General features: G+C 50.6%; 1 protein-coding gene across 2 annotated transcripts in view; it reads right to left on the bottom strand.

Moving 5' to 3' along the window:
- Nucleotides 1–21,245, bottom strand: part of DNAJC6 (DnaJ heat shock protein family (Hsp40) member C6) — a 168,413-nt gene extending 147,168 nt beyond the window's left edge. The window contains exon 1 of one of the 2 annotated variants that reach the window (XM_056122382.1): nt 21,046–21,245. In XM_056122382.1, the coding sequence (XP_055978357.1) occupies nt 21,046–21,160 (115 nt within the window). In that variant the 5' untranslated portion in view covers nt 21,161–21,245. Of the gene's footprint in view, nt 1–4,912; nt 5,065–21,045 lie in introns of those variants that run through there. The other variant, XM_056122383.1, reaches the window with a different exon arrangement.
- Nucleotides 21,246–21,402: the final 157 nt, after the last annotated feature.

A 21,402-nucleotide genomic window follows, 5' to 3' on the forward strand; every position in this document is an offset into this window, starting at 1 on the left:
TGTCCTTGCATATCCTTTGATTAGTTTGTAGGTAAAATAACCAGGGCTTGAACCCTGGCCCTGCAACTTACTAGCTCTGTGTCCTGTACAGAATTCTTCATCTATTTCTTTTGATATAAAATACCCCCTACCTTGCAGTGTTGTGACATTATATTAAGCACCTCACAGCAAGCTTTATGCATATTAGCTGTTAGTTAAACAGGAGCTATGGTTATTATTATAATTAGCCATCATGTCTGCCAATACCTACTTATTAACTTATTCATCTATTTTCTTTGTAGTTGCCTCATATGTAGCTCTTTTTCCTGGCTTGCAAAAGCCAGAAATATTTAGGGTAAGCAAAATAAAATTTTTCTTGTATCTTAAGACTCCTGGGACCACCTTAAGGTAAATTAGAAGGAGGGGAAAGAAAGAAAAGGCCTTTACTAGACCACAAAGCCACTTGTACTCAACTCTGGTCACATGGTGCTAGCTTATAAAAATTCTGCCTACCAACATCCTGATGATTTATTTTCCTTCTCAGCCTCTTAAAAATTGACCTAGTTCTTGTGTTCATTCTGCAGACTGCAAGGAGAGTTGACTTCCAAATCATTCACAATATTCTAATAGTTTTTTTCTGCATAAGACCCTAATGTTCAGGGGTGCTAAGAGATAATAAAGTGGATAGGGCACTTGCCTTGGATGCAGCCAACATGGGTTTGAACCTAGACATTCCACATGGTCCCCCACACCCACTAGGAGTGAACCCTCACAGGAGTTACCCCTTGAACACTGCTAGGTGTGGCAAATAAATAAATAAATAAATAAATGACACTAAAAAGACCCTAATGTTCAGTCTATATGTGTCCTGTATCCAGCTCAGTACCGCAAGTTTGGAATGGACAAGGAGTTTTCAAGGCCTGGTCACCACACCAAGCTTTGCACACAGTTGCACGCAGACACACACAAACCCCAGGATGACCACTATGTCCCACACTCAACTGCTCCGGGTCCATACAAACCCTTCTCCAGCTCTGAAAGAGTTAGCTTAGGAGGAATTTGGGGGAAATGCAGTAAGTCATAACCTTTGAGTTGCTGTCTTCAACCGTCTAAATAATCTGGGGGAAACTACTAACATTCTCTTCATAAACAAACAAAAGTGAGCATGCATGTAAAATTATACTTCAGGGACAGAGAGATAGTACAGACGGTAAGACATTTGCTTTGCATGCAGTGAACCTGGGCCTGATCCCCAGCATCCCATATGGTTCCCAGAGCATCACCGAGATTCCCAAGGTTCCCCCAGCACTGCCAGGCACCGTCAAGATCCCTGAGAGCAAGCCCTGAGCACAGCCAGATGTGATCCCGAAAACCAAAATAGATAGAACAAAGTTGTATTTTATTTCAAAAACAAATTAAGAGGGCCTGGAGCAGTAGCACAGCGGGTAGGGCGTTTGCCTTGCACGCAGCCAACCCAGGTTTGATTCCCAGCATCCTATATGGTCCCCTGAGCACTGCCAGGGGTAATTCCTGAGTGCAGAGCCAGGAGTAACCCCTGTGCATCACCAGGTGTGACCCAAAAAGAAAAAAAAAATTAAAAATCTATGGGGCTACAGAGAAACGGTACAGGGGTTACTTGCCTTGCATACAAGTCAAGTCCTACTCAGTTTCCCAGCACAAACCCCAGCACCACCATAGAGGGTCAACCGAACATGACCACGAGAGACCCTGGAGCACCAAAGTAGGGAGTAGTCCCTGAGTATTGCTGGATATGCCCCCCCCTCAAAAAAAAAAACCAGCAAAAAGAAGCTAGGAATTTATTTCAGTGTTCAAAATCTCTTAGCAGAGATCACAGTAAGATACAGATCTGATATCAAATCAGCCCATACCTATATGCATAAGATAAATATTGTAAAGATACATATTTCAGGAACCAATATTTACACTTATCCTGTGCGATGCTCCTGACATTTTCTATGTAATTTCTCTTTCTAAAATAAGAGACTAGAGGCCAGAGCAATAGTCCAGTGGGCAAGGCTCTTGCCTTGTACACAGCCAACACAGACTGGATCCCCAACTCCATATACAGCCCCCTAAAGCCCACCAGGAGTGATCACTGCCAGCAAAGTCACAAGTTAACCCTGAGCAGGCCAAAAAATAAAAGAAGGAAAATGAGAGACTTTTTTTTTTGACTACCCACGATCTGAAGAACAGTGATCAGTGATCTAATCTAACGTGTATCCATCCACTTTACTAAAAAACAAAATAAATCCAATCACTGACAAATTAGGGAGAAGCCAGACCCTGACTAGCATAGTTCCCTACCAAAGAACAAAGTGAAGCAAAAATTTCTAATACCAATTTTCTTCAAAAAGTGGGGTTTATTGGGAGGGCAGGGAGCAGGAAGAGGCAGGGATCCGCCAAGAACAATATTACAGCAGGTAGGGTGCTTGCCTTGCAATAGCCTACTCAGGTTCGATCTCCAGCACCACATAAGGTTCCCCAAGCACCACCAGGAGTTAATTCCTGAGTGCAGAGTCAGGAGAAACCCCTGAGCATCACCGGATGTGGCCCAAAAATAAAGGGGGAAAAAAAAAAGAAGAAGTGTCATCGGGAGATAGCTCAAAGGCCCTGAACACACATGCCAGCATGCAAAGGACCCCAGGCTTTCTCCCTGTCACCCCTCATGGTCCTCCTAAGCACTGGCCAGTGTAACCCTCATGGCCTTCAGCTGAGGAGAATCCTGCCCCCACGCCCAACAAATTAAAATAATCAAAACAAAATACAGGGTCTGGTATTTGAAGCTTAAGACGTGCTGATACACTGAGAAAGTGGGATTTCAGGCTTAAAACTTGCTGATACACTGAGAAACTGGGAGTGTTTCAAATCCAAGCCGGGTGATTATTAACCTCATCCCCAGCCTCCTTGGCAGACAGACAGTCTTAACTTTTTCTACACCGTGCCCGGGGCCTAGCATGACATGGCATATAAGCAAAGGTCTTTCTTTCCAGAAGCCCTTTCACGGGCCACTGACAAGGACCCAGCAAGTCCCAGGTTCTCCTGGAATTCATTTTCAACACCTGGGATTACACAGGTTCACCTGTCCACAAGGGTGGAGAAATGACCATAGCCAGGCAGGGTCACTCTCTTAAAAGTTCCCTACACGGCTGGTTTCTTTCCCCACAAAGGCTGCTGATTTAAAATTTAAACATTAAAAAAAAAAAATTAAACATCCAAACCACACAGGAATGACCTAGAAGTTACTGCCTCCACCACCAGCTACCCCTAACCCCTTTAAGAGTCTCAAAGAGCTGGAGAAAGTGAAATTGCTGGAAAACTAGCTCAAACTATCAGTTTCCAGATGCTGACTTTAGGTGCATCATATTATTATTATTATTATTATTATTATTATTATTATTATTATTACTGTTATTATCGTTGTTGTTATTTCCCCTCTATCTTTTTTGCAACGTGTCCTCCGTATCACTGCCCTCTCCCAAGTGGGAATCTTGGACAGAGGCAGAGAGGTAGAGAGGTGGACGCCCGCTGGGGCCTGGTGTGAAGGCCAAGCTGGGGTGGCCCCGTGCACAGGAAGGCCTGGAGGGAGGCCGGTACCATTGATTGCACCCAGGACCCAGACAAGTGGGGGGGGGCGCTGGGGACCTAAGGCAGGGCACCCTGATGGGCCCCAGGGAGTGCAGGGGAAGGGGGGAGAGGGAGAGAGAGAGCGCAGGGATGGAGGAAGGAGGGGCGGAGTTGCCCAGAGTCACGCAGCAGCTCAGAGCTCACCCCCCCCCCACACACACACACCCCCAAAGTCCACTGGGGGGAACCCGCAGGAGGCAGAGCCCGGGAGCTGGGACACAGGCTCCCGAGGCGGAGATAAGGACCCGGGCCCGGGCGGGGTCCCACACCCCGCCGCACCCGCCGCACCCCGCCAACGCAACCCTTTCTCGTGCATGCAAACCCAGGAGGCTGCAGCTCCCTCCTGCAAAGAGGATCCACCCGGGAGCACGTGCGCGCTCCCCCTCCTCCCCACCCCCACCTCGGGGGTCCGTCGCTCCTCCCCCAACTGCGGCAGAACATGCAAGCCTCCTCGGAATATTTGTTCCAACCCCCCTGCACCCCCCACCCGCCAATCCTTGGGGGTCGAACTTAAAAAAATGTGCTGGGCTGGCTTTGAATTCTCCTCTCTCCCTCCACCCTTCCCTGAGTTTTCCTTTAAATCATTTCTCCTTCTCCAGACCTCCAAGGGAATTAGAGCGATGGGAGGTCGGGTGGGGGTGAGGGCAGGGTGAGGTGAGGGGGGTGTCGATTTAACGTGCTGCACACCCCCCTACCACGGGTGGAGACTGGGGAGTGGGGTGCATCTCCCGGCCAGATAAGCCTTGCTGAAGGTCAGGATGGCTCCCCAGAGGGTCCCTTCTCCAGAGAGAACAGCATCCCCGAGGAGGTTCTGGGGAGCCCAGGCTGTTTCAGACCCAGGTCATTTCAGATATTCCCTCTGCATCCCTGCAGGGACATCCTGGATGCTGGAGAACTACTGGGAACACTCCCCAGAGGAAACGAACAACATCCTAGGAGCTGTTCTAGGGAAATCGGTAAAGAAAAGGGAAACAGCAAGATTTAGGAAGAATGCAAAAGTGTTGTTATATTTAGTAGAAGTAGGGGGGGAGGAAAGGAAGGCTGAATGACACACTATTTGGAAACCCAAGCCAGTCATTTGAGAGAGAGAGAGAGAGAGAGAGAGAGAGAGAGAGAGAGAGAGAGAGAGAGGAGAGTGTGTCATGTTTATTATATAACTCGAATCTTTAAAGACTCTCTCTGCCACTGTAGTTTTCAAACTGGCCGTTTGTCCAGACTCTAATGACAGCTCTGTCCCTTCGTCCCTTCCCATCTCTCAGCCTCCCTTCTGCGGCCGCCGGCCCCTTACCTTTATTTTCGGAATCTTTCATTCTGTCCTTCCTCCCGCAGCTACTGCCAATGAGCAGGACTGTCCGGCGGGTTCTGCGAGCCTGACTTTGGATTTGTCATTCACAGGCAGCGTCTCGGGGGGCGAAGTCCCTCAACGCAGGAGCACCCGGCTCTGATAATTGCATGCAAGTCAGCGTGTGGGGGGGGTTATAATTTTTGCTTATGCTGGAGCGGAAAAAGATGGGGATGAAGGCAGACGTAAACAGAAATTCCAAAACCTGGCGTGGAGCTGGATCTGGAGCCGACGGTGCCTCTCGGCCTTAGGTTAGGGAACCACCCCTGAGCACTTCCCCTTCTCCACAGACCGTGCAGGGGTTAAGGCAGGCTCTTGTTTCACACACAGCTGACCATGGAGTCTATCCCCTACACCACAGAGCCCCACCAGGAGTGACCCCTGAGCACAGACCCAGGAGGAAGCCCTGAGTAGGACGGGTGTGTCCCCAACCTCCCCTAATCCCCCCACCCCAAAAGAGAGATTAGGTCCCAGTGAAAATGGGAATTACTTCCTGCCATGAGCCAAGCTTATTTTCTTTTTTCTTTTCTTTTCTTTTTTTTTTTTTTTTTTTTTTTTTTGCTTTTTGGGTCACACCCGGCAATGCACAGGGGTTACTCCTGGTTCTGCACTCAGGAATTACTCCTGGTGGTGCTCAGGGAACCATATGGGATGCTGGGAATCGAACCCGGGTCAGCCGCATGGAAGGCAAACACCTAACTCGCTGTGCTATTGCTCCAGCCCTGACACAAGAGCGTTATTTTATTTATTTATTTATTTATTATTTTTGCTTTTGGGGTCACACCTAGCAATGCACAGGGGTTACTCCTGGTTCTGCACTCAGGAATTACTCCTGGTGGTGCTCGGGGGACCATATGGGATGCTGGGAATCGAAACTGGATCGGCTGCGTGCAAGCCAAACTGGACCCACGTTGGCCACATGCACGGACGCATGCAGGGGCCACTGAACACATTCACCCAGTGTGAGTGGACACGTGAGGGGTTGGCTGTGAGGAACTCAGAGACTTCCCAGGAAAAAAGGCAAGGAAGGCACAAGCCAGTCTTTGAAGGGTCCGAGTCAATCCTACTTTCAGTCACGACTCAGCGCACAGTCTTGCCTTTACTCATCCAACGATTGGGTAGTTCTTCCACCTTTTAGGAGCATGGCGACCTTGAACAAGTCCCTGATCTCATGGATATTAGGATACAGTGGGTCATTCCTTAAGAGAGGCAATAACACTCAATGCCTCTTTTGCAGACCACAACACCCAAAAGGAGAGAGAGAACACAGGGGATTGCCCTGCCACAGAGACAGGGAGGATGGGGGGATGGGGGTGGGAGGGATATTATCCATGGTGGTAGAAAATGGGCACTGGTGGAGGGATGGGTATCTGATCATTGTATAATTGAAACCAAAGCACAAAAAATTGTAAATCTACAACTTTAAAAAAAATAAAATAAAATAAAGGGGAAAAAAAAAAGAGAGAGGCAATAAGCAAATAAATATAAGCATATTGACAATTGACAGACAGCAATAAATGTTGTGGGAGAAAATGAAGCAAAGTAATGGAATTCCCGGACTGCCGTGTTAGATAGCGTGGCCAGGGTGGATGATAAATATTTCATTCATTTGTGGACTCGAGGTCAGGGCATCACAGGACTGTCCAAATATCTTCACTAGGGCCAAGAGATAGTAGAGTAGGCAAGGCACCAGGAGTGACCCCCCCTGAATCCACCGGAAGTGACTCCTCATCGGGGTGGACACCACCCCCAACCCCCACACTTCCCCGCCGACGCCCATAGCCACCACTACGTCCATTCACTGGCCCAGACCACATATGCTGAAGTTTCTGGACCACGTGGCCACACAAGCAATCACACAACACCTCCTAAAGCAACAAGCCACTTAATAAACTCTGAGACGAGGACTTAACAACCCTGAGATCAGATATAACAATTTTCACATAAATGGACTTTCTGTTCCTATTGATTTTAATATTGCAGCTTTGTTATCTCATCCTGTTTTTATTCTAGAACTGTATCAACAGTTGGGCTTTTTTCTACATCATAATTAAAAATAAAAACAGTGACTCCTAAACACCACCAGAGTGATGCCTGACTACAGAGCCAGAAGCATGCCCTGACCTGACCACCGCCAGGTGTGACCCCCAAACAGAAACAAACAAATATCTTCACTCAAAAATTGGGACTGGATGGGGCCAGAGTGAAAGCACAGCAGACAGAGCATTTGCCTTGCACACAGCCGAACCTAGTTCAATCCACAGCACCACGTATGGTACCCTGAGCCAGACCCCCCCCCAAAAAAAAATAAGGCTGGAGAGGTAGTGCTGGGGGTTAGGTGCTGGCCTTGCACAAGTTCTGTCCCTGCCATTACATACAATCCCCAGAGCAACGCCAGGAGTGATCCCTGAGCACGGAGTCAGGAGTGAGCCCTGAGCACAGCTGAGAGTGAGCACCCCCAAAATAAATATTAAGTTCTAAGTCCTCATAATCTTCACTCACCGAAGGGGTGTGGGTGGGGAGTTGGGCCAATAGTACAAGTGGGTAAAGTGATATTCCAAAGAATGAAGGGTCAGAAGCCAGAGTCTGATTGAGCTGGCGGGGAGGGAAGCTCTGTCCTCCCGTTGTTCATCAATTTGCTCGAGCGGGCACCAGTAACGTCTCACAACAAATTGTGAGACTTGTCGTTACTGTTGTTGGCATATCGAATACGTCATGGGGAGCTTGCCAGGCTTTGCCATACGGGCAAGATACTCTCAGTAGCTTGCCGGAGGGGTGGAGGAATCGAACCCGGGTCGGCCATGTTGGACGCATGTGAGGCAAACGCCTTACCCACTGTGCTATCACTCCAGGGTGGAGAGTAATGGAGAGAAATACACACACAACACACACACACACACACACACACACACACACACACACACAGGCTCTCCTCGCAATGCTGGGTTAGAGACGACGCTGACCTGGAGACCCGAGGAGGGACTGCCAAGGAGTTGACATCTCAGTCAATGAGGGCAGAAGACAGGCACCTGGCCTCTCTGACCCCCGGCTCCTCCCAAATGACACGGGTCTGGCCTTACCTGCCCTGGGCTCGCTAGGCTCTGCGGAGATGGGAAGGGAGTTGAGAAGCAGGCCTGGGTCGACAAAGTACCACCGGGGCTGGAGAGAGAGTACAGCCGGCAAGGCTCTTGCACTGCACGTAGGCCGAGTTCAGTCCCCAGCACCACCTCTGGTTCTCAGTGTCCTACAAGGAATGACCCCAAGCCCAGAGCCAGAAATAGCCCCTGAGCACTGTTGGGTGTGGCCTACCCCTCTCCACCCCCTGATCTAGGTGCCATATAAATGCAAGGCACAATTATCAACATGCTTGGGCACATTTTAAAGAACTAATTACTAATGTTCATCTGCTTGGAGAGCCAAATACAGCTCTGCAATGAAAGCTGGCCTGGCCACAGGGGGTCCCAGGGCTGAATTGGAACTGCCAATGTTTCCAAACTCCCTGAAAGACTGTGGAAAAGTTACATATTTAGTGCCTGTCCTCATCCTTCATCAGCAGTCAATATATTGCTATTCTTCCCCTTTAAACTTGAGATCAGGGCTGGAGCTATCAAGAGGGAAAGGCACTTGTCTTGCACACAGCTGGCCTGGGTTCAATCCCAGGGTGATTCTGGAGTGCAGAAGGAACCCCATGGGTGATTCCTGAGCCCGGGAGTCACCCCTGAGCATCACTGGATGTGGCCCCAAAACAAAAGAAAATAAAAACTTAGAATCAATGAGGGAAATCAACCTTCATTGGCACCCTCCCTGGTCCCAATGTTGCCCTGTTGGCCCATCAGCTACATCAGAGAAACAGGCATTTCTTGCTCTACGAAGCAAGTTCAGGTGGTGAAGATGTGTCCAGCAGGAAGAGAAGGTGATGGGGATGGAGAAATAGTATTAGGGTTAAGATGTTTGCCTTGAAAGTGGTCGATCCTAGGCATGGAGTGCTAGTACAGCAGGTAGGGCGTTTGCTTTGCACGCGGCCCACCTGGATTTTATTCCCAGCATCCCATATGAACACTGTCAGGAGTAATTCCTGAGTGCAGGGCCAGGAGTAATCCCTGAGCAATGCCCCTGTGTTACTGAAAAAGCCAAAAGGAAAAAAAAAAAAAGAAAATAAGAAAGTGGTCAATCCTAGGTCTAGCCTCTCTGGTTCCAGTTCCAGCATATCAGCCATAGACCCCCCAGCATTGCCTGGCATGGCCCAAAAAGGGGGAGGAGGAAGAGGAGAAGGAAGAGGAGGAAGAAGAGGAGGAGGAAGAGGAGGGGGGAGAAGTAGGTAGTCTGGATGCCATTCGGGAAATATTCAAGGTGCTTGTGCCAAACCCAAGGAAAGACAGTGTTGAACAAATCATTCACTGCCCTCAGGATCCGAATGCAGTTTGGAGCAGAGGGGCAGGGATGGGTGGAGGGGGGAGGAGGGCAGGGGGTACTAAGGCAGGAGAGGCTGGGCTCAGACGAGGGCTTGGCTACTAACTGGCCCTTTGGGTAAGCGATTTCCTGACCTGGAAGATGGAGATAATGATGGCACCACCTCTGAGGCTTGGCTGCGACTCAAAGGAGTTAACGCAAGTACATGGCACAGAGCCTGACCCCAAACATCAGGGCCCCGGAGACGGCATGAGATGGACAGTCAGTCCTACCTTGGGGCCCAGCTCCAGTTTACCCAATGACCTCCAGCCGCCACATTAAAGCACGGAGAATAATGACCAGTCTGCCTTATCAGCAAGAATATAAAGAAGCCCTGGGCATAAAGGAGGAGCCAGCCCTGCCATCCTCACTCCAGGAGCCTTCTAACCCAGCTGGTAGGAGTTGGGCAGGGGCAGAGGGGGGGTTGGGGGGAATGCAAATAAAAAAACACGGGGAGGAGTGAGAAAATGGGAGGTGCATGGTCAGTGGCATTAAAGTGGGGGATGGAGAGACAGCACAATGAATAGGGTGCTTGCCTGGCTGACCCAGGTTGAATCACCTGCAGCCCATATGGTCCCCCAAGCCCACCGGGAGTGATCCCTGAATGCAGAGTCCGGAATAAGCCCTGAGCACAGCCAGGAATGGCCCAAAGCCAAAAAATAAAAAAAAAAAAAGGAAGGAAGCTATTTTTTCTCAATAGTGTGAGCATTCCTAGGGGCATCTGCATTTTGCCCATCTGTCTGAGAACTTTTGAATGTATGGGCGGGGGGGGGGGGGGGGGGGGAGGGCGGGTAGGGGGAAGGAGTGGAAGAATTGCAAGGGGTAAATTAAATCTTTAGGAACATTCTCTGTATTTGCTTTATCACTGATCTGTTCATCTATACGAGCTTATTAGCAGTCTAAATTCAGTTACAGGACCGGAGAGATAGTGCAGGCATCTGGGCCTTGCATGTGGCTGACGCCAGTGTGATTCCTGCTTCCTTACGGTCCCCTAAGCACTGCTAGGAATAACCCCAGAGAGCCAGGGGTAAGCCCTGAACAACCTTGGGTGTGGCCTGAGAATCCCCCCCCCCCAAAATAAATAACATTATATTGAGGGTCAGACAGAGACTGTACAGGTGTTACGGCACTTGCCTTACATGCAGATGACCCTGATTCGATTCTTGGAAGTGCATACGGTCCCCAAGCATCACCAGGGTGGACCCCAGAGCACAGAGCCAAGAGTAGTCCCTCAGCAGCACCGGATGTGGTTCAACCCCCCTCTAAAATAGAATTCAATTAAGTAGAAGAGGTTTGGAGGGGAAAAAAGAGCCTTTTATACTTTCCCTCTCGATATGATATTTACAAAGGTCTTGGCCTCCTGATGCTGGCCATTCCAAGAGGGTCACATGATTCTCCAAGTCTTGTCCTGCCCCAGGGAACCTTAAGGTCACATCACCAATTGAGGAATAAAGATAGACTCATGCCTTAGAGCTTTCCAGAACAAAGCATTATCTCTATGTGAGCAGCGCCTCCGTAAACTGATATCCATATATAAACACTGAGGAATGCACCCACACCGCAACCTCTGTCACGGGGGCGAGCGGCGCCAGAGGCCACCGGGTCCCTCCCTGGCTCTGCACAGGCCCTGTCTTCTTATATGCCACCTTCTGAGTCACGAGACCGGTGACTCATAGCCAGCCTGGGGAGCCATCTTCAGAGCTGAGCCAGAGAGAATTTTCAAGAACACGAGCAAGACTCTGAATTGGAAGGAGAATAAGGCATTTTATTGTACACACCAGATGGGGAGGGGGGGAATGACAAGGAAAAGAACTGCTGCTGGGGGGGAGGGACGGAGCGATAGTACAGCAGGTAGGGTGGTTGCCTTGCACACGGCCGACCCGGGTTCGATTCTCAGCATCCCATATGGTCCCCTGAGCACTGCCAGGGGTAACTCCTGAGTGCACGAGCCGGGTGTAACCTCTGTGCATCTCTGGGTGTGACCCCAAAAAAGAAAAAAAAAAACCTGCTGCTGGGTTCTTGTGGGTTCAAGTCCCACGAATTCTCAATTCTTCTCTGAGGGACAGCTGAGCCATCAAAGCGTGGACAGACTCTTGGACTCTTTCAGACATTTGAGGAGAACTCCAGAGAGGGCTACCCAGAAAGGTGGGGAAGTCTGTGATAAGGTGTCCCCGCAGAAGTGCGACCCACCAGAAAAACCAGCCGAGGTGCCCTGAAGCCAGGCCACCAGCAAGGGAAGGGAAAGGAAGCCAGGCCCTGCTGGGCAGTCTCCTCCTTATCACCATTACCACGCATGTAATGAGAACACATTATTTGCCCAGCCTTGTCTTCAGAGCCAGAGCTTTCACTGCCGACCGCCTGGCTCTGATCCCAATGTACATGCTGTGCCATATTCCAAAAGTTGCTTGAACTCTCTGTGCTTGGGTTTCTCTCATTTGTAGAGTAGAGATGGACTGGGAAACAGCACTGTTGTCAGAATGACTCAAATTAAATGAGTCAAGGACTACAGATGGTAAGCAGGAAAGATATGTTGGTTCTGGCCATTCCCTTCCATTTTTTTTTTAATATTTTATTTTTGTCTTGTTTCACTGTGCTTGGGGCTGACTCCTGGCTCTGCTCAAGGATCACTCCTGGTAAAGTCTGCCAACTGCCTATACTGTCTTTCAATAAAAAAAATGGACCAGGGGCCAAGCAATAGTACAGCGGGGAGGGCATTTGCCTTGAATACAGCTGACCCAAGTATGACCCCTCAGCATCCCATTATGGTCCCCCGAGCACTGCCAGGAGGAATTCCTGAGCACCACCAACTGTGACCCAAAAGGCCAAAAGAGAAAAAATGGACCAAAAAGAAGTGAGGTGAGCTGTCAAGAGACAATGCTAAAAACTAGCAGAGACGGTTCTGTCCTGTTCTGTCACACCTTCCCTGTTCACTGGGGCAGAAGAGAGAGTCAAGAAGCTGGAAATACATGCCTGGCATGTGGTGGGCACCCATTTGATCCCCAGTACCACATGCTCCCCTCAGCACCATCAGATGCATCATCTCCCACATACCGTGCCAGAAGCACCACTGCATGTATATCTTATTGCTGAAAGCACTGAATCCCAAGAAGAGTCTAATCACTGGCTAATGGGAGAACAGAGATGATAAACCCACATTTCTGAAAAGGACCAAACATGATGGCCTCTCCACATCTGTATTGCAAACCATCATGCCCAAAGTAGAGAGAGAATAAGAAGAAAAGTGCCTGCAATAGCAACGGGGTGTGAGGGGAGATGGGGGCTAGGTTGAGGTGGGGATGGAGGGAAGGATATGGGGACATTGGTGGGGACATTGGTGGTGGGAAATGTACACTGGTGGAGGGGTGGGTGTTGGAACATTGTATAACTGAAACCCAATCATGAACATCTTTGTAAGGGTCTAGCTCAGAGTGATTCAATAAAATTTAAAAAAAAACCAATTTTTAAGTTGGTGACTCCAAGAATTCAGCAAAAAGACCTTGTATTGGGGCTGGAGCAATAGCACAGCAGGTAGGGCGTTTGCCTTGCATGCAGCCAACCCAGGTTCGATTCCCAGCATCCCATATGGTCCCCTGAGCACCACCAGGGGTAATTCCTGAGTGCAGAGCCAGGGGAAACCCCTGTGCATTGCTAGGTGTGACCCGAAAAGCAAAAAAAAAAAAAAAAAAAAAAAAAAAAAAGACCTTGTATTGACCTTGTCCTGCCACATTTCTGACCTGCTTTGATCTTCCCTGTACCCCCATGTAATGGTCAGTAGGCTGGTTTTCTGAAGCGTATGACTGACATTGCAGAAACCAAAGCACAGACCATCTGACAAGTGTTCAGCCTCTTCCCTGGGTAACGTGGCCGGGAAAGTGTTATCTGCCATGGGCGAACACATCTGCTGATGAAATCAACTTTCAATCCTCGCCTCTCTCGGTTTTATCACAACGCAGGACAGTGCTTCTTCACCCCACTGGTGTTTGGAAGAGGTCACTTCTCTGGGGGTACTCAAGGCCAGTTTTTTTCTTGTATCATTTCACAGGCTCAGGAAGTCTCTGCTCACCAAATCCTTCACCATCTGCTCTTGCCCGATCTATAATCCAAAAGGTCTGATATTTGACTGCATGCAACTGGTCGGATTAAAAGAGGGCTCCCAGAGGCAGGAGCGATAGCACAGTGGGTAGGGTGTTTGCCTTGCAGGTGGCCGATGCGGGTTTGATGCCCAGCATCCCATATGGTCCCCCAAGCACCACCAGGAGTGATTCCTGAGAGCAGAGCCAGGAGTAAACCCTGAGCATCACCAGGTGTGACCCAAAGAGCAAAAAAAAAAAAAAAAAAAAGAGGGTTCCCAGTGATTCCCAGGGATTGGGACGGAAACTGGGGATATTGGTGGCGGGAAGGTCACACTAGTGCTGTTGGAACACTAAATGCTTGAAACAAGTGTATAATGAACAACTTTGTAAATCACGGGGTTTTAATAAAAAATCAATTAAAAAGAAAAAGAGCGTTCCCAGGAAAGGATTTTGGGGTAAATTTCTACTGAGCAAAACTTGCTCATATTCCCATTTAAGATCACTTACAGAGTTAGGCCTGTTTTGTTGTTGTTGTTGTTGTTGTTGTTGTTGTTTTTAAGTTAGACATGTGGGGTAATAAATAATTAGCAACCAGAATACTTTTTTTCAAAAGGCTTATGAAGAAAAAAGACAAGGTGCTGGAGAGATAGCAGTGTAGATATGGTGTTTACCTTGTAGCAAGCTGACCCGGATTCAATCTCCAGCATCCCAAATGGTCCCCCGAACACCACCAGTGTGTGTAATTCCTGAGTGCAGAGCTCAGTAACCCCTGAGCATTGCCAGGTAAGTAAAGTAAGTAAAGGCCCTCCCGTTGATCATCGATTTGCTCGAGCAGGCCCAGTAACGTCTCCATTGGAGACTTTGTTGTTACTGTGTCTGGCATATCGAATATGTCACGGGGAGCTTGCCAGGCTTTGCAGTGCGGGCGAGATACTCTCGGTAGCTTGCCGGGCTCTCCGAGAGGGGCGGAGGAATCGAACTCGGGTCGGCCATGTTGGCTGCGTGCAAGGCAAACGCCCTACCGCTGTGCTATCGTGGCCCAAAAATCAATTTTAAAGAAAAAAAAAAAAAAGACAAGTGAAAAACTGAGAAGCAGGCATATTAAAAAGGTCCCACAGGAAAACAATGAGGCCAAGACCTCCAGTTTCACTATTCATAAAGGAAATTCAAATATGAAACCACTATGTGGGGTTTAACACGGGGGTTACGAAGCTTGCCTTGCATGCAGCTGATCCAGTTCAATCCCTGGTTCAGTCCCCAGCAGTGCATATGTTCCCCAAAGCACCATCAGGAATGATCCCTGAGCATAGCCAGGGGTGAACCAAAAACAAAACAAACAAAATGAATTTTTATTTATTTATATTTTTTGCTTTTTGGGTCACACCTGGCGATGCACAGGGGTTACTCCTGGCTCTGCACTCAGGAATTATTCCTGGCGGTGCTTGGGGGACCATATGGGATGCCGGGGATTGAACCCTGGTCGGCCACGTGCAAGGCAAACGCCCTACCCTCTGTGCTATCACTCCGGCCCACAAAATGAAAATTTTAAGAAGCCAAAACCACTCAAAAGTCTGCCAAGAAGGCTGAAAGCGGCTTAATGGTAAACTGCACAGCCTTGCATGCTTAAGTCCACACACACACACACACAGAATCTAACAGTGCTCCATACTGACAAGAAAGTATGGCATCAAGAAGCTCATGCACTGGGCTAGAATGACAGCACAGCAGGTAGGGCATTTGCCTTCCATGCAATCAGCCTGGGTTCCCTCCTCAGTGCCCCAGAGAGACCCCAAGTCCCACCAGAAGTGATCGAATACTCTCGGTAGCTTGCCGGGCTCTCTGAGAACTAAATCAATGCAAATGTGTGGGAGTGGGGATAAGGCGGGGAGGGGTCCAAAGAGAAGTACAGGGCTTTAGGCACTTGCCTTGCATATGTCCAACCCCAGTTCAAACCCCTGACACGGCACAGCCAAAGATCACGCCTGAGCAAAGAGCCAGTGCTGTGTGGTAATGCCACCTCTGTCCCGCCAAGAATACAATGACCCCCAAATTTTTTTTAATTAAAGCAAATGTAATAGGGCACGTGCTTCTATGCATGAGGCCTTGGGTTCCATTGCCAGCACCACAACATCAAAAAGGAGCATATACAGGGGCTGGAGCGATAGCACGGTGGGTAGGGCGTTTGCCTTGCACGCAGCCAACATGGCCGGCCCTGGTTCGATTCCCAGCATACCATATGGTCCCCCGAGCACCGCCAGGAGTAATTCCTGAGTGCATGAGTCAGGAGTAACCCCTGAGCATCACCAGGTGTGATGCAAAAAAAAAAAGCAAAAAAAAAAAAAAGGAGCATATATATTTCAGTGGAATTCTAGTGGACCAAAGAGATAGGACAGCGGGTAGGGCACTTGCCTTGCATACAGCTGACCCGGGTTTGATCCCTGGCATCCCATATGGTCCCCCAAGTCTGCCAGAAGTAATTCCTGAGTGCAGAGCTAGGACTAAGCCCTGAGCAACTGCTAGGTGTGGCCCCAAACGCCCACCTCACCCCACTCCCCCAAAAAAATATCCAGTGGACTTCTAGATACTTAGCCTATACCTAGATTCCTCACCAGAGTCCAGGCCATGAAGGGCACATGCATTCTCTTTGGGGAGAGGAACGCGCAAGGATTCATTCACAAACACAGTTTCTGGGCATCCTCTAGGTTCTGAACACAGTGAATGTTGCACTGACACTGCCAGGGGTCGTGAGAGGCCAGGCTAAGTCTCATCTGCAGCTCAGCAAGAAAGATGCTGGGTGAAGACTCTCTGTGGGTCCAGAAGACCAGAAATTCTGTCCACCTCCAGTCACGGTGTTTCCACCACAGTTCTTTGAGCTTCACAACCCCACAACATACCATGTGATTTTAAGGGGGGGAGGGGCGGTATGTGATCACCCTGGACTAACAGTAATGACTGCCACCCAGAGAGCTACCACTTCACACCAGGTACTCACTGAATCATCACAGTAACATGCAGTACAGGGTAATGAGCCTCGCCTTTCAGACAGCACAGAGCAGAGCGAGAAAGAGCAAGAGAGAGAGAGAGCGAGAGGAACCACGTTTCCCGGGATCGCACCGCTGACAAGGCACCACTCCACAGTGATGGCTTGGGCTCTGAGTCCATCTGATGCCCAAGCACATGCTCCCGGGCCCACTACCACAGCTCAAGAACTTCAAGCCACCTTCTAAGAAAGAAGGGTGGGCCACCAATTTCTCTCATGACTGGTATGTCCTGATGTTCCATCTCCTCTCCATGAGCACAGGTGTTGAAGCGTGTTTCTTTGGTGCAGGGTAAGGTGACAGAAAGGGTCCTGAGTGGGACTTGGGCGCAACAGGTCACTGGCCAGTCATGTGGCCTGCAAGCCACTCTGCCTCCTGCCTCACCTTCCTCACCTTGAAACAGAGAAAACAGATACCACCTGCTTCCTTCCAGGGGCGCTCCCGCCTAAACAAGACCCAAGACCGCAGGTTGACCTATTCTGGAAGCTGCAAAGCATCAGATAACTGTAACACATTATCCCTGAATGGCAGGGGCAGGGGAGGCAAGGAACTGCAGTGTCCTCACAATCCTGCCTTACAGGGAGGGAGGAGGAATTGAAAGACAATAAGCACTGTCAGGAACTTGAGGATGGGAAACTGCACAGGCCCGGGGTTAAAAATTCTAACCCTGGGGCTGGAGCAATAGCACAGCGGGTAGGGCGTTTGCCTTGCACGCAGCCAACATGACCAACACAGGTTCAATTCCCAGCACCCCATATGGTCCCCTGAGCACCGCCAGGGGCAATTCCTGAGTGCATGAGCCAGGAGTAACCCCTGAGCATCGCCGGGTGTGACCCAAAAAGCAAAAAAAAAAAAAAAAAAAATTCTAACCCTGGGGGGCTGGAGCAATAGCGGTGTTGGCCTTGCACGCAGCTGACCCGGATTTGATTCCCAGCATCCTGTATGGTCCCCCAAGCACCACCAGGAGTAATTCCTGAGTACATGAGCCAGGAGTAACCCCTGTGCATAGCCAGGTGTGACCCAAAAAAGTAAAAAAAAAAAAAAAAATCTAACACTGGATGCCAGAGAGTGGTACAGTGTTTGCCTTTCCTGTGGCCAACCAGATTCAATCCCTTGCCCCACATATGGTCCCCTGAAGCCTGCCAGGAGTGATCCCTAAGCACAGAACCAGGAATAAGGTCTGACCATGGCTGGGTGTGGTCCGAAAACCAAAAGAAAAGAAAAATTATAACACAGGCTGAAGAGCTAGCTCCAGGCACTGGAGCAGATGGCTTGTATGAGGAAGGCCCAATAAAAAAGAAGGGGGAAAAGTCCAACTAGATGGGCCAGAGAGAGAGCGCCACGGATAGGTGACTTGCCTTGCTTATAGCTAGCCTGGGGTCAATCCCTGGAACCACAAATGGTCCCAATGAGCACTGACAGGAGTGATCCCTGAGGACAGAGCCAGGTACATATGAAATATTACTCAGCCATTGCACTGCACTGTAGCACTGTCATCCCATTGTTCATCGATTTGCTTGAGTGGGCACCAGTAACGTCTCCATTGTGAGACTTGTTGTCACTGTTTTTGGCATATCGAATACGCCACGAGGAGCTTGTCAGGCTCTGCCATGCGGGCGAGATACTCTCGGTAGCTTACCGGGCTCTCCGAGAGGGACGGAGGAATTGAACCCGGGTTGGACGCATGCAAGGCCAATGCCCTACCCACTGTGCTATTGCTCCAGCCCATACTCAGCCATAAGGAAAGATAAGTTGGGGCCGGAGTGGAGCGATAGTATAGCAGGTTAGGCGTTTGCCTTGCACACACCAACCTGGTTCAATCCCTGGCATCTCATATGGTCCCCCAAGCACTGCCAGGAGTAATTTCTGAGCGCAGAGCCAAGAGCAACCCCTGAGCATTGCTGGGTGTGACCCAAAAAGAAAAATAAATAAATTATCACGATAATGAAAAAGAAAGAAAGAAAAGATAAGTCATGCCGTTTGCTCTAGATAGAGGGACCAGGAGAGTATCATGGTGAGTGAAGTTAGTCAGAGGGAGAGAGAGAAACCAACACAGGATTGATATCTCTCTCTCTCTCTCTTTCTCTCTCTCCTTCTCTCTCTCCCTCTCTTTTTCCTCTCTCTGTCTGTGTGTGTGTGCGTTGTGTATGTATGCGTGTGTCTCTCGTGAGGTATAAGGAAATATAAGGGGGAATAATGAATGTTCAAAAACAATGGAAACAAAGAATATGAGAACCGGTATCCATCAGGAAACAGGCCACCCGAGGCGGCCAGGGGACAGGACAGAGAGGGGACAACTTCTATGGGGGAGGGAAGCTCTCAACCGGGAGAAGAGGGGGCGGTGCTGAAAGGTGATAAGGTATTAGGTATTAAACCTGATCAGCAACAGACCCGTAAACCACAGTGGAAACACTTGTATACTGAAAAAGTCTCCCTCCTAGAGGCAGACAGGTGGGCGGGAGGTAAACGGGGAGGAGGGGAAACTGGTTGAAGGGAAGTGGGCACTGGGCAAGGAGCAGTGTTGAAATATCACGGGCCTGAAAGAAATCCAATCATGAATCACTTTGTAATTTCACAGTGACTAAACTTTTAGAAATTAAATTTTTTTTAAAAAATTATTTTGTTTTCAAGCTTTTTATGAGGGGAGGGAGGGGTTACACCCAGCATGCTCACGGCTTCCTCCTGACAGTGCTCAGGGAACCATATGGGATGCCGGGGATGGAGCCCATACTTTGCAGCATGCGAAGCAAACACCTCACCTGCTGTATGATCGCCCCTCCCAACTCCTTGTCTCTTTGTAAATCTTCCCATGGCACCTGGACCATCGCTGTGCAGATAATCATCACTAAAGGGGTCCTCGTTGTGACCTCGGAGCAGCCCCCCTGAGGTCCAGCAGCAGCTCTGAGTGCCCGTGGGGAGAGGCATTTCATCAGTGCATCGATTCAGAGTAATAACACATCCACCGCCCAGCCACCAAGCACCCTAACAACTAACAATACAAAAGCTTGTTTCTAACACAATACATAAATATTTGAGAGACAATTATGTCTGTGCTGTGTCAAACTTATTTTTAGCCTGCTTACGATGTGGTGCCCGTGTGGTCCAATCATTAACTCATCAATGCCCGAGCAGCACGGCCACGGGCAGGAGGGTCCCCCCGTTACCGCCCCCCCCCCCCCAAAGACCATGACAGGAATGTCAGGCCCTGGTGCCAGCCTGCTTCTGCCAGGATCGGGTCGGCCATTTTAGAAATCAAGATCTGTCAGCGACGGGCAGAAGAAGGCTCAGATGATGGCAAGGGACCGAAAGAACGAGAGAGACGGGGAGAGAGAGCAAGAGCGTATGTGCAAACAGGTATCTCTCTGCAAATGTGTCCTGTGAGAACCGGAATGATGGCGTGAAAGAGAACTGCCCACAAAGAGTCTGTAATAGCCAGGGAGCAGAGACCAATGCCCCTAAGTGAGAAGATGCCAGAAGAGAGGTTACAGGTGACAGCGGTAGCCCCAGGGAGGCTTCCCAGAAGAGGCAGCCCTGAGCACCTAGTGAAGGGTGACATGGGCCGGGCTGAAAGATGGAGACAGAGGCAGGAAAGCAGGTCCCAGCCCTCCTCTCCACAGTGGACACACTTCCCCAGCTCCCTGAGAATAAAAATCCAAACTCCTCACCACCGCCTACCCACCCCTGCACCCGGGCCAGGCTGGGCAGTTGGCACCTTGCCAGTTGCCACTGGCTCTGGCAGGGGAGCTCTGGGGCTCCAGGCTGGAGGGACTGGCCCTCACTCTTCAGGTTTCCATCACCCCGTCACAGGTCTTTGTCCCCCTCCCCAGAGCATCTTTGATTCCTTCCCAGCCCCACTGGCGATGGGAACGGCGGATTTTGACTGCACGCATAAACGGACACGCTTTCTGTGTGCACGGTGGATTTCCTCGCCCGGGGTCCCAGGCGCTGGCGTCTCACCTACCTGTTCGCTCCAGGCCCTGGTACGCGGGGGCGGGAGCGAGGGGGGACTTGTTAAAATCGGGGAGGAAAGCGGCGAAGAGACTCAAGAGATGCAACAAAATGCAGTCGGCCGTGGGAAGACCCGAGAAACGCTTTGATTTGGGAACTGCTTGTCGGTGGCTCCACGAGTCACCGCCAGCAGACAGGTTGCAAAGCCGGGTGGGGACCTTGCCGGAAGGAACCTGGGTCAGGATTCTCGCCCTCCCACGGCTTCTGCCCTGGGGATGCAAACCTGACGTCCCAGACGTACTCCGGGCAGCTCTGGATCCCGAGCCAAAGGGACAGGTGGGGACTTTTGCGGGAAAGCAGCTGCCAGCACCTGCGCCCACCCGAGCTGCGGCAGCGGGGAGGGAAGCGCTGGGAAGGGGTCGAGCCCGACCCCCGCGAGAGCAGGGTCGGGGTGCAAAGTAGCGTCGGCCAGGTGCACCCCCGGGCGCGTCCCATCGCTGGGGGAGGCGGGGACCGCGGAGGGCAGCGCCCGGGAGGTGCCACCTGCAGCCCCGGCCGCGCCCACACTCACCCCGCGCCGCCGGGCCCGCCGAGCGCGTCCTCCACAGCCGCCGGGTCGCCTTCCAGGGCCGCAGCGAAGAAAACAGCCTTCGGCTCTTCCTGCCGCCCTTCTCAGTTGCTCCCATCTGTGCACCCGCGCCCTCCCCGCCGCCGACGGTCGCCTCCCGCCGCCCCGACCGCCGCGCGTCTGCCGCGGGCCGCCCGGGCAGTCGCGGAGCAGCCGCCACCGCCGGGGGCGGAGCTTATAGTCAATGGGCGTGGCTTAGATGGACTGGGCGGGGCTTAGAGGGGTTTAGCGGGGCTGGGCGGGGCTTAGCGGGGTTTAGCGGGACTGGGCGGGGCTTAGCGGGTTTTAGCGAGACTGGGC

The sequence above is a fragment of the Sorex fumeus genome, unplaced genomic scaffold (assembly GCF_029834395.1).
Source record: "Sorex fumeus unplaced genomic scaffold, SorFum_2.1 ptg000045l, whole genome shotgun sequence".
Classification (NCBI taxonomy): domain Eukaryota; kingdom Metazoa; phylum Chordata; class Mammalia; order Eulipotyphla; family Soricidae; genus Sorex; species Sorex fumeus.